The 13,621-nt window shown below is 44.4% G+C and overlaps 1 protein-coding gene across 10 annotated transcripts in view; it reads right to left on the bottom strand.

Moving 5' to 3' along the window:
• Positions 1-13,621, bottom strand: part of MEE32 (dehydroquinate dehydratase, putative / shikimate dehydrogenase) — a 76,614-nt gene that overhangs the window by 18,585 nt on the left and 44,408 nt on the right. For all 10 annotated transcript variants that reach the window (XR_015541659.1, XR_015541660.1, XR_015541661.1 and 7 more), the window contains exons 5-7: positions 11,899-12,245; positions 11,698-11,761; positions 892-1,000 (exon numbers count right to left, since the gene is read on the bottom strand). Coding sequence is in view for 7 of the 10 variants with exons in the window: in XM_087380200.1 (XP_087236326.1) it covers positions 892-1,000; positions 11,698-11,761; positions 11,899-12,245 (520 nt within the window). In the remaining 3 variants the exon portion in view is untranslated. The remainder of the gene's footprint in view (positions 1-891; positions 1,001-11,697; positions 11,762-11,898; positions 12,246-13,621) is intronic.

The raw sequence follows: 13,621 nt of genomic DNA, 5'->3' as shown, positions 1-13,621 counted from the left end.
ACGTGAGCTCTTTGCATCTCATCAAAGAGCCACCATGGAGCCTGAATACGTGGAGCCGGTTCATGCACTTGGGACTCTAGCTCTGGGCACTTGATATTTTCATGCCACCCTCATGCTATTTTGCTACTTTTTTGCTATTTTGTACTAGTATAGTATTTTAGTACTCAGCAAGGGCCTTAGCAAGCCCTTTGCCCCGGCCCACAGTGGTCTGTATGAGTTACTTGATTCTGTACTTTGTCCCATAGGCCCACGAGGCCTCTTGCAGACGTTAATATTTCTTTCTTTCTTCTCTATAGAAATGTGAAATAGCCTTACTATCTACATAAGAACATGGGGAAAGCATTGTGACTTGGTAAAACAAACATTAAAAACAAGACACGCCTTCGGAATACCAAAGTTCTTAGACCAAAGCGGAGGGCAAAACCTACAATTGCAAAGTAAACACCTATGTATATAAGATAAATGCAAGAACATGCCCAAACTCATCCTCTACAAAACACAACATAGTGCAATTTCAATCTCGTGATAGTCACTCATGAGGTTGAAAACCATAAACTCCATCATGGATAGCAAGGACTAGCTACTATGACATCTCCACTTACGTCATCAGCACCCAACATTGGGTGCAAACCATAAATAAACATATGCTCTTACACATACAAATCCACAAACCCACACATACTTGAGCATCCATTTATACAAAGTCTTCGTACTGAGTCTCTGTCGTAGAAAGTAAAAACCTATGTATATTTCAACCTCCTTTTTAATAAATTCAAAATAGCCTTGCATGCCATACTTTCTTTGGTAAAGGTATGATTGATTTATAAAACCTTCCATACTTCCTTATTGGGCAAAAAAAGTTTATTTTGGGTATGTTTTTGAAAGGCATACCTCTTAGTCCATCCTCTATGGCTGTGATTGCACCCTCACAATCAGTGTTGTACCCAATTAGTTTCCCATCACTTTTCCTTCTAACAATTGTATTCACTGCACCAATTGCCTAAACAAACAAGAAATAATCAAGATTAAAACGATAGCTTGCAAACAAGCCCACAAATCATATGGTTAACCTTTACCATCGAATGATTATATAATTGCATAAAAAACACTTGCCAGGTGTTGAAGGAGCACTGAAATGGAAAATTACATAGGGTAGAATTTTTTATTAGATATATGTTATAAAGCTTGACAAAAGTTATCATTGTATCAATGCTCATCATCATTCACCCATTCAATGTTGGGCAAGCTTGATTTGATCTTTGTCAATATCTCACTATATGTGTCCTCTTTGTACCAATCTTCTGGGAGCCCCCCTATTCTAATCTTCAGCGCATTATCACATCTAGCTTCGTGTTCTTTAATCACTGCTTGGATATCAGACTTACTTGCTTTGTTGTCCACTTCCATAAACACTTCCTTCCTAGCAGTTTGTATTTCAGTGTGAACAAGATCTTTGACTGTAGGGACTAGCTACAGGGTAGTGGGAGAATCCTTACAAGATTTTACAGCCTCATCAATTACTGCCTGCTTACCAGGCCCTTTCAAGATGTGAAGTTGGGCCTTTACTTCTGCCAGCTCCAATCGTAGCTCTCACTGCCTGCTGCAGATAAAAAATCGGATCCTGTTGCCCGAGGATGGGCTGTTTTGAGCCTTCTTGTTGGTAATTCCATGCATATGGAGTGGGTGTCATGGTTGCAACTATAGAGCACCGAGTCTTGATGGATGTTGAAGGAGTTGAGGGAGTTAAGGGGGACTTGGAGGAGAGGGTAGGCCAGTCCATAGTTGGCTGTATGATGAACCCCTTGGCTTAACCTAACCCCCGGGTTGGGTTGGGGGTTTAGCCCAACTCAGGGTTAGGGAGGACTAGAACTAGACTAGGACTAGACTAGACTAGGTACGGACGGGAGATATTGAAAGATGGAGAGGTGTTGATGGGGGGGGTACGGAGGTGGTACAGCTGTTCGGAGGTACAGGAGAGGATGTACGGGAGGTACGGCTGTACGGAGGTACGGTTGTACGGAATATACGAGAGAGGCTGTACGGGAGGTACAAAGGTTGTACGGGAAGGCTGTACGGGAGAGGCTGTAGAGCAGAAGCTTAAAAGAGCGCATGACATTTGTAGTTAGGAGCCAAGTTGAGAAGCTAGGTAATGCTCTTGAAGGAGGATGAAAAGCAAACCAACCCCCAAGGACTCTACTCTGATTTTTTTCCCTTTTTGTAAAAGATACATGCATTACATCCCAAGAATATATTGCTAAAAGAAAAGAGAGAGAAAACTTTACAAAAAAGATGCATCCTATACAATAGAATACCCATTGGCAGTAGAAGGAAGAAAGAGTATGGACAAACCAGCAGGCTTTCATTAACTTTTTCTCATCATTCAGAGAAGACAAAATGTACAAAGTGAGTGGAAGGAACACATAAGACTAGACACAACTAGACCTATGTATACAAAACTAGGGTTTTGAAAACCCTTAATGGCATCAAACAGATTTATTGACCCATCTTGTACATAAGCTGACATTAGCTGATGTCAGAATTTATAGACGATCTTGCTCCGTCCAGAATTGACACAAGAAGCGTACATTAAAATTGAACATTATCCTTTAAACTTAATATTATACCTTGCATTCCCAGCGTAGCCCTGCATCACTCAAACTTCCAACAACCCAGTGGCTTAGTGAACAGCTCAGCTACCTATAGATTTGTACAGCTAAAGATGAGATCCATTTCCTGAGATGCCAACTTTTCCGTCATAAAGTGAAGCTGCACCTCAGTTTGCTTGATCCTTGTATGGAACACATATCATCACCTCTAGCGTACCAATTGAGTAAATTTATGTAGCAACTGTAGGAGTTACATGCACTATGGGTTGGTTTATACTGCAGTGATCCATTAATTAGGCTGCCTGGAAGCTGTCTATATAAGATCTCATCCACCAACACATAGCTGTCATAAGCTTGTCAGCTTGTCACTTCCATCTCCATGCTTATCCTTTCATAATATCTTTTAGATATTTCCCCTATGAGAGGCTCTTCTTATCCTAAAGCTGCCACACTTCTATACTTAAACAACAATGCATAAGCTCCATATTTGTCATATCAGATGACCTGGACAAATCAATCTTTGTTTCTGCTACTCATTGTTTCCAATCATGAGTAGATCAACAGTATAAAAGACCACTAACATTGAAGCTGCCCCTTTCTTCAAGTAGTTAAGTTTTTGATTTGCAAGATCCTGAACCGCTTTTTTAAGAAAGTGCTGGTCTATTCTTGCATATCATGATCTGGGTTGCCCTCTTCAAGCCATATAGAGACTTCTTCTTTTTTTTTCAAGAAAATTACTTCATTAAGTATGAATGAAAACTGCGAGAGCAAGCTCAAATGCAGGAGTACATCATGCAATGCAGAGTCACTTTTTTCAGAGTTTGGAGGGGATCTCCTTTCTTCTCTGAGTTCTCATATAGAGACTTCTTAAATCTACACACAATAAGCTTCTGCCCTCAGTCTACGAAGCACTTAAAGATAATTTCACTTCCATTTGGAAGATAAACCAGCTCTTCTATGTTTGCAACAGAACTCATTGTCCTAATACTGTTTAGTTTCACAAGAGCAAGAGTTTCAGAGTAATCAGTACCCTCAACCTAGCTATATCCTTTTGTCACCAACCTTGCCTTTACCTTTTGAATATTTTCTTCGGATTCCCTTTTGCCTATAGATACATTTAGTGCCAATGACATTCTTTCCCTGAGATTCGAAGAGTTGTTCTTCACTATGTATCATACTCAAACTCCACGGCTTTCATGCCATTCTTTGCTTTTGATACTGCTCGTCATCTTCCATCTCTGCCACAAATGCTACATTTGAGAAATTGGAATACTACAAAATCAGCTTTTTCAAGCTTTGTGACCTCCTTTAGTCTTCTATAGTTGCTTCTACAGAGACCATTGCCTCCACATCTCAGGAGGGTTTCATTATCCCCCCAAAGTACACGCGGTTCCACCTACTGCACTCGTTGAGGATTGCCATTGGGCAGTTTCGAGTGTCATCACACTGACTCCGTATCAAGAGTGGACGAGCTGAGGGGATACCCAGAGAGTGTCGCATATGCACGCTATGTGATCGACAGGGGGTCGAGTTAGAGGAGCACTTCGCATTCAGATGCCCCGTGTACTATGAGATCCGTGGTCGATATCACTGTCTCTTCAGAGACGGTTTTGGGCCCCTCTCCAGGCTTCTTTCATACCCAGACCAAGGGCGCCTTGCTGCTTTCCTTCATGAGGCACTTCGGCACAAAGAGCACCTACTCCGGGCATAGAGATACGCCTCCGACAAACAGTCGAATTCCTCCCAGAGCAAAATTACAGAGTTTTTTCACTCAGACCGTATGGATCACATAGTCCCTAACGGGAGACGCAGCATAAACCTAGAGTCTCAGACACACCATACTCGACAACGGACGGACACGCAGATTACACTTGGCAACCTCCCATCCCTATTCAGACCTAGAGCACGGCCCATAGGAGTTAGAGTAGCTCTGGTTACGAACAGGGTCATCTCAAGGTGATCGAGACGGATTGTGCCCACCGACAACCGCCAGTGCTCTCTCACTGGCTATACATCCGCACGACCTCGCCCTCCCCTTGAGCTCCCTTTGACACCTGCACCATTATGAGACCGCATTGTAGAATGATGACAATGCCACTACTGATGATACATGACTATGTAATTTTTTAGGACTTAGCACTCAGCATGGGTGATGATGCTCGCTTAGTAGCTCCACCCTTTGCTTGTTGTATCAGGTTTTCTACCAATCTCATAGACCCATCGGTCTTTCATAGACTTTAATAAACTTTCCTTCTTTCTGGCATCTTCATGAAATCCAAATACTATTTAGGAACTTTCTTCTAAAGAGATTCAGGAGGCAACTCATCTTGAACCACTTTCTCCTTCCCTTTATGAATTGGCTTGCCTTTGTCCATATGCCTTGGCCCTTCTTCCTATATATACCCTAGCTTCTCATCCTGCTCTTCAAGATGAAGAGTTAGTAGCTGCTGTTTTTTCTGATTTCCAGCCTGAGAATCATTAGATTCATGGAAAACAACATGCTTGTTGATAATTAGTTTCCTCTTTTGACATCATACTGCCTGTATGCTTTCTGCGCTATATAATCAGATTCATTTAATAGATTTCACATCCATCTTCTTCCTCTTCTCATCTAGCACAGTTACGTGTGTTCTCCATCAACCTCAACTATCAGGACTCGGTACTTTACAATTGCAGCATGACACCCTCTCTGTATGCACGCAATTACCAACAAGAAGGGTCCGAACAGCCATCATTGGGCAACATGAACAGATTCATTATTTGCAGCAAGTAGTCAAAGAGTTAAGGCTTGAGCTGGCAAAAACAAACGCCCAACTTCAAGTTCTAGAGGAACCTGGCAAGCAGGCAGTAATTGCTGAGGGTGTGAACTCATGTAAGAATTTTCCTCCTACTCCTCTACTAGTCTCTACAATCAAGGATATGGTTCATACTGAAGTACAATCCGTGATTGAGGAGTTCGACACAAAGGCAAACAAGACTGATATCCAAGAAGAGATCAAAGAACACGAAGCCAAAAGCGATAATGGATTGAAGATTAGAGTGGGGGGGCTCCCTGAAGGATTACGGATCAAGCTCCTTCGACAATCTTACAAGTTGAAAGGGACCAAGATATGGATAGCTGAGGAATTTACACGAGCTCAATTGAAGAATAAGGCAACGGAATTAGCTAAAGTCAGGGCTGCTACGAAGGATGGAAAATGGGCAGCTTACCGTGAAGGCATAGCACTAATCAAAGAGTTTAAATCCAAACCAAAAGCTCTCAATCTTAAACTGATGTATGGCTGATTACTCTTTCAGCCTATTATGTAGGTACTTTAAATAGATGGGTTGATTTTGCACTCCCTGGGAGCTGCCATGTGCCCTCCCTAAAGCAGATGTACTAGATGGTGTTTTTGCTGTCCCATAGACCTGTTGGTCTCCTGTGGACATTAAAAAATAGTACAAGGGATATGTGCTGTGTGCCACCATGTATGCCCAGGTTTCTCTAGACTAAAATGTGATAAAGTAGACAGCTGCACTCAAAGACCTAGCGCAAAGGGTTCGTCAATATTTAAGTGCACCTAGTCCAAGATATCTTTTGCATTGTGTGCCTTTCTTTTAAACACCAGCCATGCGGGTGCCTGTTTTTAGTGGCCCCGCCGCTTATCTTTCATTGTATCTGTTTTTTTCAGTCTCATAGACCCTTCAATCTTTCATAGAAGTTACTAACCAACATAAGACGTTATAGGAAAGACTGGAAAAGCTCCAAGTCCTAGGGAACTCAAAAAGGCCACATACCAACTATACAAGAGAGTATTAACCAAATCGGCCAAGTTGAGGACCTTGGTTGGTTCCCAACCCAGCCCCGTCCTGACTGGCTCTTGGGGCAGCCCGATCACCGGTCAAACGGACCCTTCTGGCACCCCTAAACAGCCTGACCTTGGCTATCTACTAACGGAGCTCCTATGTGGTACTCTGGCAAGGCAATTGCCCTTGTATGAGTCCACTCCCCTCCTTTCCTACACTGATCTACCCTATCACAGGTCGGTCACACGCACAAAGAAGCCACTTTACATTAGGATATGTCAAACTATAACATCACCTCTCGGCTTCTAGATGCCAGATCAAGCCAAGTGAGTTGGTGTGCCGCTAGAGTATTGGCAGAAACTTCACAAGAAGCCGCCTATCGGCTCGAAACCGCCTCACAAAGACTACCTTAGATCCTGCACCATATGCTCCCAAGCTGCAAGTACAATTGATAGGTCGCAATCTCCTCACGCTTGCAACTCTGTACTCTGACCCTCCTTCAGAGTTGTCAGTCAAGCCACAACTGAGGCTAATGCTGATGCTGCTAACATCGCAAGATACAAAATCCTACCGGTTGCATCACTAGGCTCATTGGCCCCCTCTAGAGACCTCCGGTCATTTGGTATGCCACAACCAGATCGTTGAACCTCCACGGTCACGACGCATGTAATTGCTCGCAAGGATCAACTACTGTAACTGTGAAGTTCAAATCCCTGTGCTAGCAATCCTCCGCAACCCCCAAGGTCTCCTAGCAACGCATAAACCAATCGCTATTGCAACACAGAAAGCCCCCTCTCGATCTGCCAGTCCTCAATGTCTAGACAAATATGGTCTACAAGTCCACCTGAGTCAATGGGATACCACCTCATGTGGTCTCAAGACCTGCCTGAGAAAGAAAGAAAGAAAGAAAAGAAAGTTTATTAAAGTCTTCGGAAGACCGATGGGTGTATGAGACTGTGAAAATCCTGATACAACGAGCTGTGGTAGTGGAGCTACTAAATGAGCGTCCATACCAATGCAAAATGCAAAATGCAAAAAATGCAAAAATGCAGAAGAGCAGTACTAAGTCCTAAGTACAACATAGTCATGTCGATGGTCGACTATATATTAATCTCAGCATCATCATCAATATCATCATCATCCCCAGCAACAGCAAGATATCAGGATGGATGAGGCAGTGGAGGCATGAAGTCGGCAATAGAGTGATGTCAGCCACTCAGAGGTGTAGTCCTGGCACGTCTCCTACTCGTAGCTCTGCGTCTAACCAAGGCTACTGTGACCCCCGTCGGTCGGGCTCCGACTCTAAACAAGGAGGGGATGTCTCCAAGTGTGATCTGTGTGTCGACCCTCTATCTGAGCTGTCGGGTCCAGGTCACGGTCATGTCGAGGCCTTGTCTCGTTGGGGTCCATGTGATCTAGCTGAAAGAACTCCGTGATAGAGCTCTGAGAGGGGTCAACCGAGGAAGAAGTCTGCTCCTGTCTCCATGCTCGAAGTATCCTCTCACGGTGTCTAAGTGCCTCATGAATAAAACCTGCCAAACACCGCTCGTCTGGGTAGGAGAGGAAATGGGCTAAAATCCCATAACTATCTCTGAAGAGGCAGTGGAAACATCCTTGGATCTCATAGTACACAGGACACCTGAAGATGAAATGCTCCTCTGTCTCAACCTCCTGTATGTCACATAGTGTGCACATGTGCCGCTCCCTGGATAGTCGCTCTGCTCTGCCGCTCTCGATGCGAAGTCTGTGTGAAGAGACCCGGAACTGCCCAAGAGAGATCCTCATCAAGTGGGGTAGGTGAATCTATGTGTATCTTGATGGGTCAATGAAACCCTCCGCTGTGATATGTAAGAAGTGATATCTGTAGAAGCTAAGCTTCACTGGAAGTTCACTCAGTTCCAACCAGGTCCGAAAAGTGTGTAGCTGTAGTAGATCCTCACGGATACCTAGTTGACCTCGTGTGATAAGAGGGGAGAGAATGGAGCATCCATGCTATACTGGAAGGGAGTCTATTCATGTGGAGCCCCAGTCGTTCAAACCATCTCTCTGTACGTGCATACCAGCACCTCTGATCTCCTCCTGCTACAAGTGCCATAGAAGAGGATAGAGCTATCCATGGTAGCCTTCTACGTCCCCAGGTATAATCCCCATATTCCCTAACTCGGTACAGATATGTGATCACCTGAAATGCAGCATCTAGCTGTAAAGGGGTGACCCAAACTCAGCCTGAATGATCTGGTGAGGAATGGATGACTTACCACGAATCATCCGTGATAGCATGAGAACCTATAGCCGCTCCACACGGGCCCACTCTGTATCTGACAAGTCTGGCCCCCAACAAGGACTGCCGTACGTCCCCGTTGGATGAGCCAAGGAGTCAAAAAGCAAACCCTTGGTGCGTGGATCCTAAAAGTGTGAGCGGAAGCACTACCTCTCTAGCCTGGCCAATGAGGCATACCCTCTACTGCTGCTCTGAGTCCTCGACACTCTGCAAGTCTGCTAACCTCGGAGTCAAATACTGATGCATAAATCTTGGACATGACATGTCCAAGCATAATGGTACTGTAGTTCTCCGGGCTCATGGAATCCCCTGCCTTGTGGATGGGTGAGATAGTGTTAATGGTCCAAGTGTGTGGAAATCCCAAACAAACCGCTTCATTAAAAAGCTTTGCTAAGATCGGGGCTAGGAGGTTAATACCATATGCAATGAACTCAGTGCATAGTCCCTCATGATCCTTCGCTTGGCCATTATGAAGTTTCATTACAGCATCCTTTACCCCTCCTCTAGTGAAGAGGGTGCAGGATGTGGGACGAGGCATGTGTGAGAGGCTAGGGACTGGCTGATTTGGGATGTCATAAAGTGTGCGTGCATAATCAAACCAGATCTGGGTGTCAGTGAGTGGCGGAGGGGACCGTTCTTCTAGAAATCTCCGCCAGAAGTCCTTAGAGTTGTTACTTAACAAAATGTTTAGTAGCTCCTCCTCGTTTCGACGAACGAAGTCTAGTTTCTTCCTCCGTACCAGTCTACGGTATTCACGTAGTGTATCTGGTGCGCTCCGAAGACTGCTTTTAGTTTCGAATCTGAGTTGACGGCGTAAGGCCTTACACTCATCATCGTACCAACTATTACAGGGTACGGTTCGAGGGGATGGTGGACAGGTGGAGCGGGTGGTGTGGGGAAAAGCATGAATGGCAGTCTCGTGTAGTGAGCAGGTGACAAGGGCAGCACGATCCTCTAAAAGAGGTATGAAGTCAATATAAGCGAGAAGTATGTACAGATGGCCACAGTAAGAAGGTGAGTGATCCCGATCAAAGCGTATATCGTGGTAGGTGAAGTAAGCACTGAGTGGGGTGGAAGATGATGTGCGAAGGGAGGTGGAGATGCGAAAGAAAAGGTATGTATGATCAGCCCCTGGGGGGAGAGGTGCTACAGTGAAGTCAGTACTGCAAGATGTGAAGACAGGGGATCCCATGATGTAATCAACAACACTGGAGCCCCCCCATGTGGAAAGCATGTGAAACTACCTGAAGCGGACCATCTGTCAAGACCATTATAGATAATGAGATCATGTATTTTGCCTAGGTCTAATAGGGCCTGCCCATAGGATGAGAGTGGGCCTCGCCTGTCAGCCGAAACCCGTAGCATACCTGCCTCCTCAAGGTCAACATCTGCCAGTAGAGTGGAATCATCTCTGAAATCAAGAAGTGGTACCTTACGGACCCTTGTCCTCGCGTTGAAGTCCCCCACTAGGAGGACTTCTCCGCGGCTAGAAAAGTCAACGATGGACTGATAAAGGACAGCAAATGGGGATGTCTCATCATCACCTCGAATATCTCTGGCAAAGTGAGAGGTCTCTGGGGGGAAGTAGCAAACTGCCACAAACAGATCCTGGCTGTCCATGTGTTGTATCCGGATCCAAAGAAATCTGGAATGTGTATCTCTCTGCTCTACTGAAATGATCCCCCGAAGTGTGGATGTGAAAAGGACTGCAGCTCCACCTGAATCTCGAACTCCTCTTGTACCCCTCTCCCATGTATATCCGCTGACTATTGGAAGAGGGCGCTCTCGACTCTGATGTGTCTCTGTATAGAAGACTATGTCGTGGCCAGTATAGGATTGCGAGAAGTTCCGTGGTTCTGTCCATAAGGTACCATTACAGTTCCAAATGGTGCAGGACAAGGTCCTAGATATCTGAGTCTCATAGACCCCGCTTCCCTATGTAGGAGAGGGGACAAGTGTCCTACAGGGGCCTGTAAGAAGTCGTCCCTCTCGTACCACTGCCCACTTCCCCTCCTTCCAGGCCAAGCATCATCACCCGTGCTGAACCCTAAGTCTGATCATACATAATCAAATACATCTGGATGTAACAATGAAAAGAAAAGAAAAGAACTGGAGCGGAGCGGAATCCTCCATATGTCATGTCACCCTAGCTGGTGCATAGCCGGTGATGGGACGCTGGCGCCCATCAAGGGGTGCCGTGCGTCTCGGTCTCCTGGACAAGGCTCGACACAAGACCAAAGCCACCGTGACTCCCATGGGATGTATCCCGAGCCTAAACAATGACAGGAGGTCCCCCAGAGTGATCTGTCCCCCCTCGATGTCTCGTGTGTCGTGCTGCGGCCGTTGGGTCGGGGTCTCTGTCACGTCTGCGGCAGAAAGAAAGATAGATATATTAACGTCCTCGGAAGACCTCCCGGGTCTATGGGACAAAATACACACACCAAAAAAAACTACATCAGTTAGAGACTGGGAAGTACAACAACTCAGCCCCAAGTTATTATAATAGAATAACATAACTAAGTTCAAGTATTATGTAAGAGTGATCTGAATAACATCAGTTTGAGAGTCTTTGGGTTTCGGTTTGAAATCTCTAATCAGTGCTTGTCCATCTCGGTAGACCGCCCATTTACCTTCCTTCCTTGCTTCTTTCACTTTGATGAGTTCATTTGCCCGTTGTTTGAGTTGGGTCATAGTGAGCTCTTCAGATATCCAAATCCTAAAACCTTTCAGCTTGTTGGTTTGTCTAAGGATCTTGACCCTTGAGATTATTTCTTTGAAGTAAATCTGTGCTTTCGAGTGATGAAGCTTATGTCATTCTCATCCCAATCAATTTGTAACAAGCTATAGAACTTCATTGGACTGTCACTCAAAATAAGCTAACTAAAGAAGCAGTAACCAGATTTGGCTTCTATATTGCAACATCAATTGAAAAGGAGTCATAGCATCACAAGAATTGATGGAGATTGATTTAAGCATATGATTAGGATTATCCGGATCCATCAAAATTTAAGGGACGTAGTTAACCTTTGCAAGTGGCTCAACTTCGTCACAACATTGCAGAGCGGCCTCCTTATGGGGGATCGTGACGCTGCAAAATACAATACAGGTGAATCACGTTCAGTATGCTCAATGAATCATGGTCTATAACAAGACAGGTTTCTGTGTGATAAAGAAAAAGCATGTTCTACATAAACTTAATGCATTCCTGTTAGCTGTCAGACTTGCCTGAATCCAGCAAAATCTGGAGTATGATACACTTTCAAGAACTCTGTGAGATCATCCACAAGATAAGGTACATAGATGCCATCATATCCTACTTTTTGAAAAGCTGCATTGTGAAGTATAGGCCCTTTGCTATGACCAACAGGTTTTCCAACAATGCCATAAACTTTAGTGTCTCTATTAACTCGCTCCAGTCCATAAATATTCCTTAGATCCAATAATGTCGGCTGTCCAGCAGCTGACTCTTGGCCAGATTCAAGAGAGCCAAAAGTAAGATAGCCACCAAATTTGGGACTCAAAATCCGACTAATCAGACCACTTTGACCCATCACCAGGGCAATCGTTGGAACCTGCATACCAATAACAAGTCTCAGAATCTGAATGCAATCAAGTAAAAAGTACAATAGAAAATCAAATGCCCCATAAAAACCTGGCTAAACCTAAACCCAGGTATCCATATGCAAAAGACCAGCTACGACAGCAAACAGCTCGACAAATTCTGGCAACAGTAAGGTAACCAGTTCATTCAGGACATTGCGCACATTTGTACTTCCAAACATAGCCCATCACATGTATCTCTTGCTCAGAAATTCTAAGGATAATACATAACTTCACTATCACAAAATGAAGCAGATAATGTCGTATAGGCTATTGATGAGCCCAAGCTTAACCTTTATCTGTATTCTGAATCCTCTATAATGGTTTGAAGGTAATTTACCTTGGCAAACCACCAAAATAAAGATAACTTTCTTGGCAAAAGAAAAATACAAAATTGACTTAAACTTTACACATCCATGCATGCATATGCATGGATACAATTGCTTGTCTATTCACCAGATAGACTATGCTGTCTACTTATCTTATACTGAAATTTTTGTACTGGCTGACCTCCGCTTTGGGGACGGTCTTTTTATGATCTAAAGAAAATGGTTTTCACCACAATAAAAAAAATATCTGTGTGTGTGTGTGTGTGTGTGCGCGCGCGCGTGTTTTTCCGTACAGCTTATCCCTTCCGTACAGCCCCTCTGTGTAGCTTCTGCCGTACTGATCTGCATTTTCTCCTTGTGCCTCTCCGTTCTTTTTCTCTGTTTGCTTTGTCCTTCACTCTTTTTCTCTCTTGCCTTGCCATACCTCAATCATGGCTACAGGTCCCGATGTCTGTACATATGCTAGAAAAGAAAGAATTACAGATACTAAGCGTCGTCCTTCTCAGCCTGCTTCACAGGATGATGAGCTTACCATGGAGGCTCAATATGTGTTTGATACACTTAAGGATGACTTTCAGCAGTCACGACAGGAATGGGGCAAACCAGTTCCGGAGATCACATACAAATTGAAATTGCCCTCCCTTGTGAATCCTCTCAGAAAGCTATCTCAAACTGCGGTAATTATTTTCTTTCTAGGAAGAATTCCAGCCGCCAGTGATGTTGGGCAATGGATCAAGTCTATCCTTGGAGGATGTTTTGTTGAGGGTGTCTACTTTGCCTCCAGAGGATTTTATGAGGTGCATTTATCAGATGCTTTGTGCAAGCAGAGGCTCCTTGAGCTTTCTCCCCTTTTTTACGGGAAGCAGATGGTACATGCCATGCCTTGGTCCCCAAACAAGGACTATCAAAGTCTTATACGTCATCATTGTCCTGTATGGGTTGAGGTTGTTAACTTCCCGGACTATATGCATGAAGAATTGCCTGGCCTAGCTGCTTCATTGGGACAGGTCATTTGTCCT

Source organism: Dipteris shenzhenensis, chromosome 10 (genome assembly GCF_047967505.1).
Source record: "Dipteris shenzhenensis isolate YYH24624 ecotype China chromosome 10, Dip_SZ_1.0, whole genome shotgun sequence".
In the NCBI taxonomy this organism is placed as follows: domain Eukaryota; kingdom Viridiplantae; phylum Streptophyta; class Polypodiopsida; order Gleicheniales; family Dipteridaceae; genus Dipteris; species Dipteris shenzhenensis.
The sequence above is the reverse complement of the archived record's forward strand: the minus strand, read 5'-3'. Positions and strand labels throughout refer to the sequence as shown.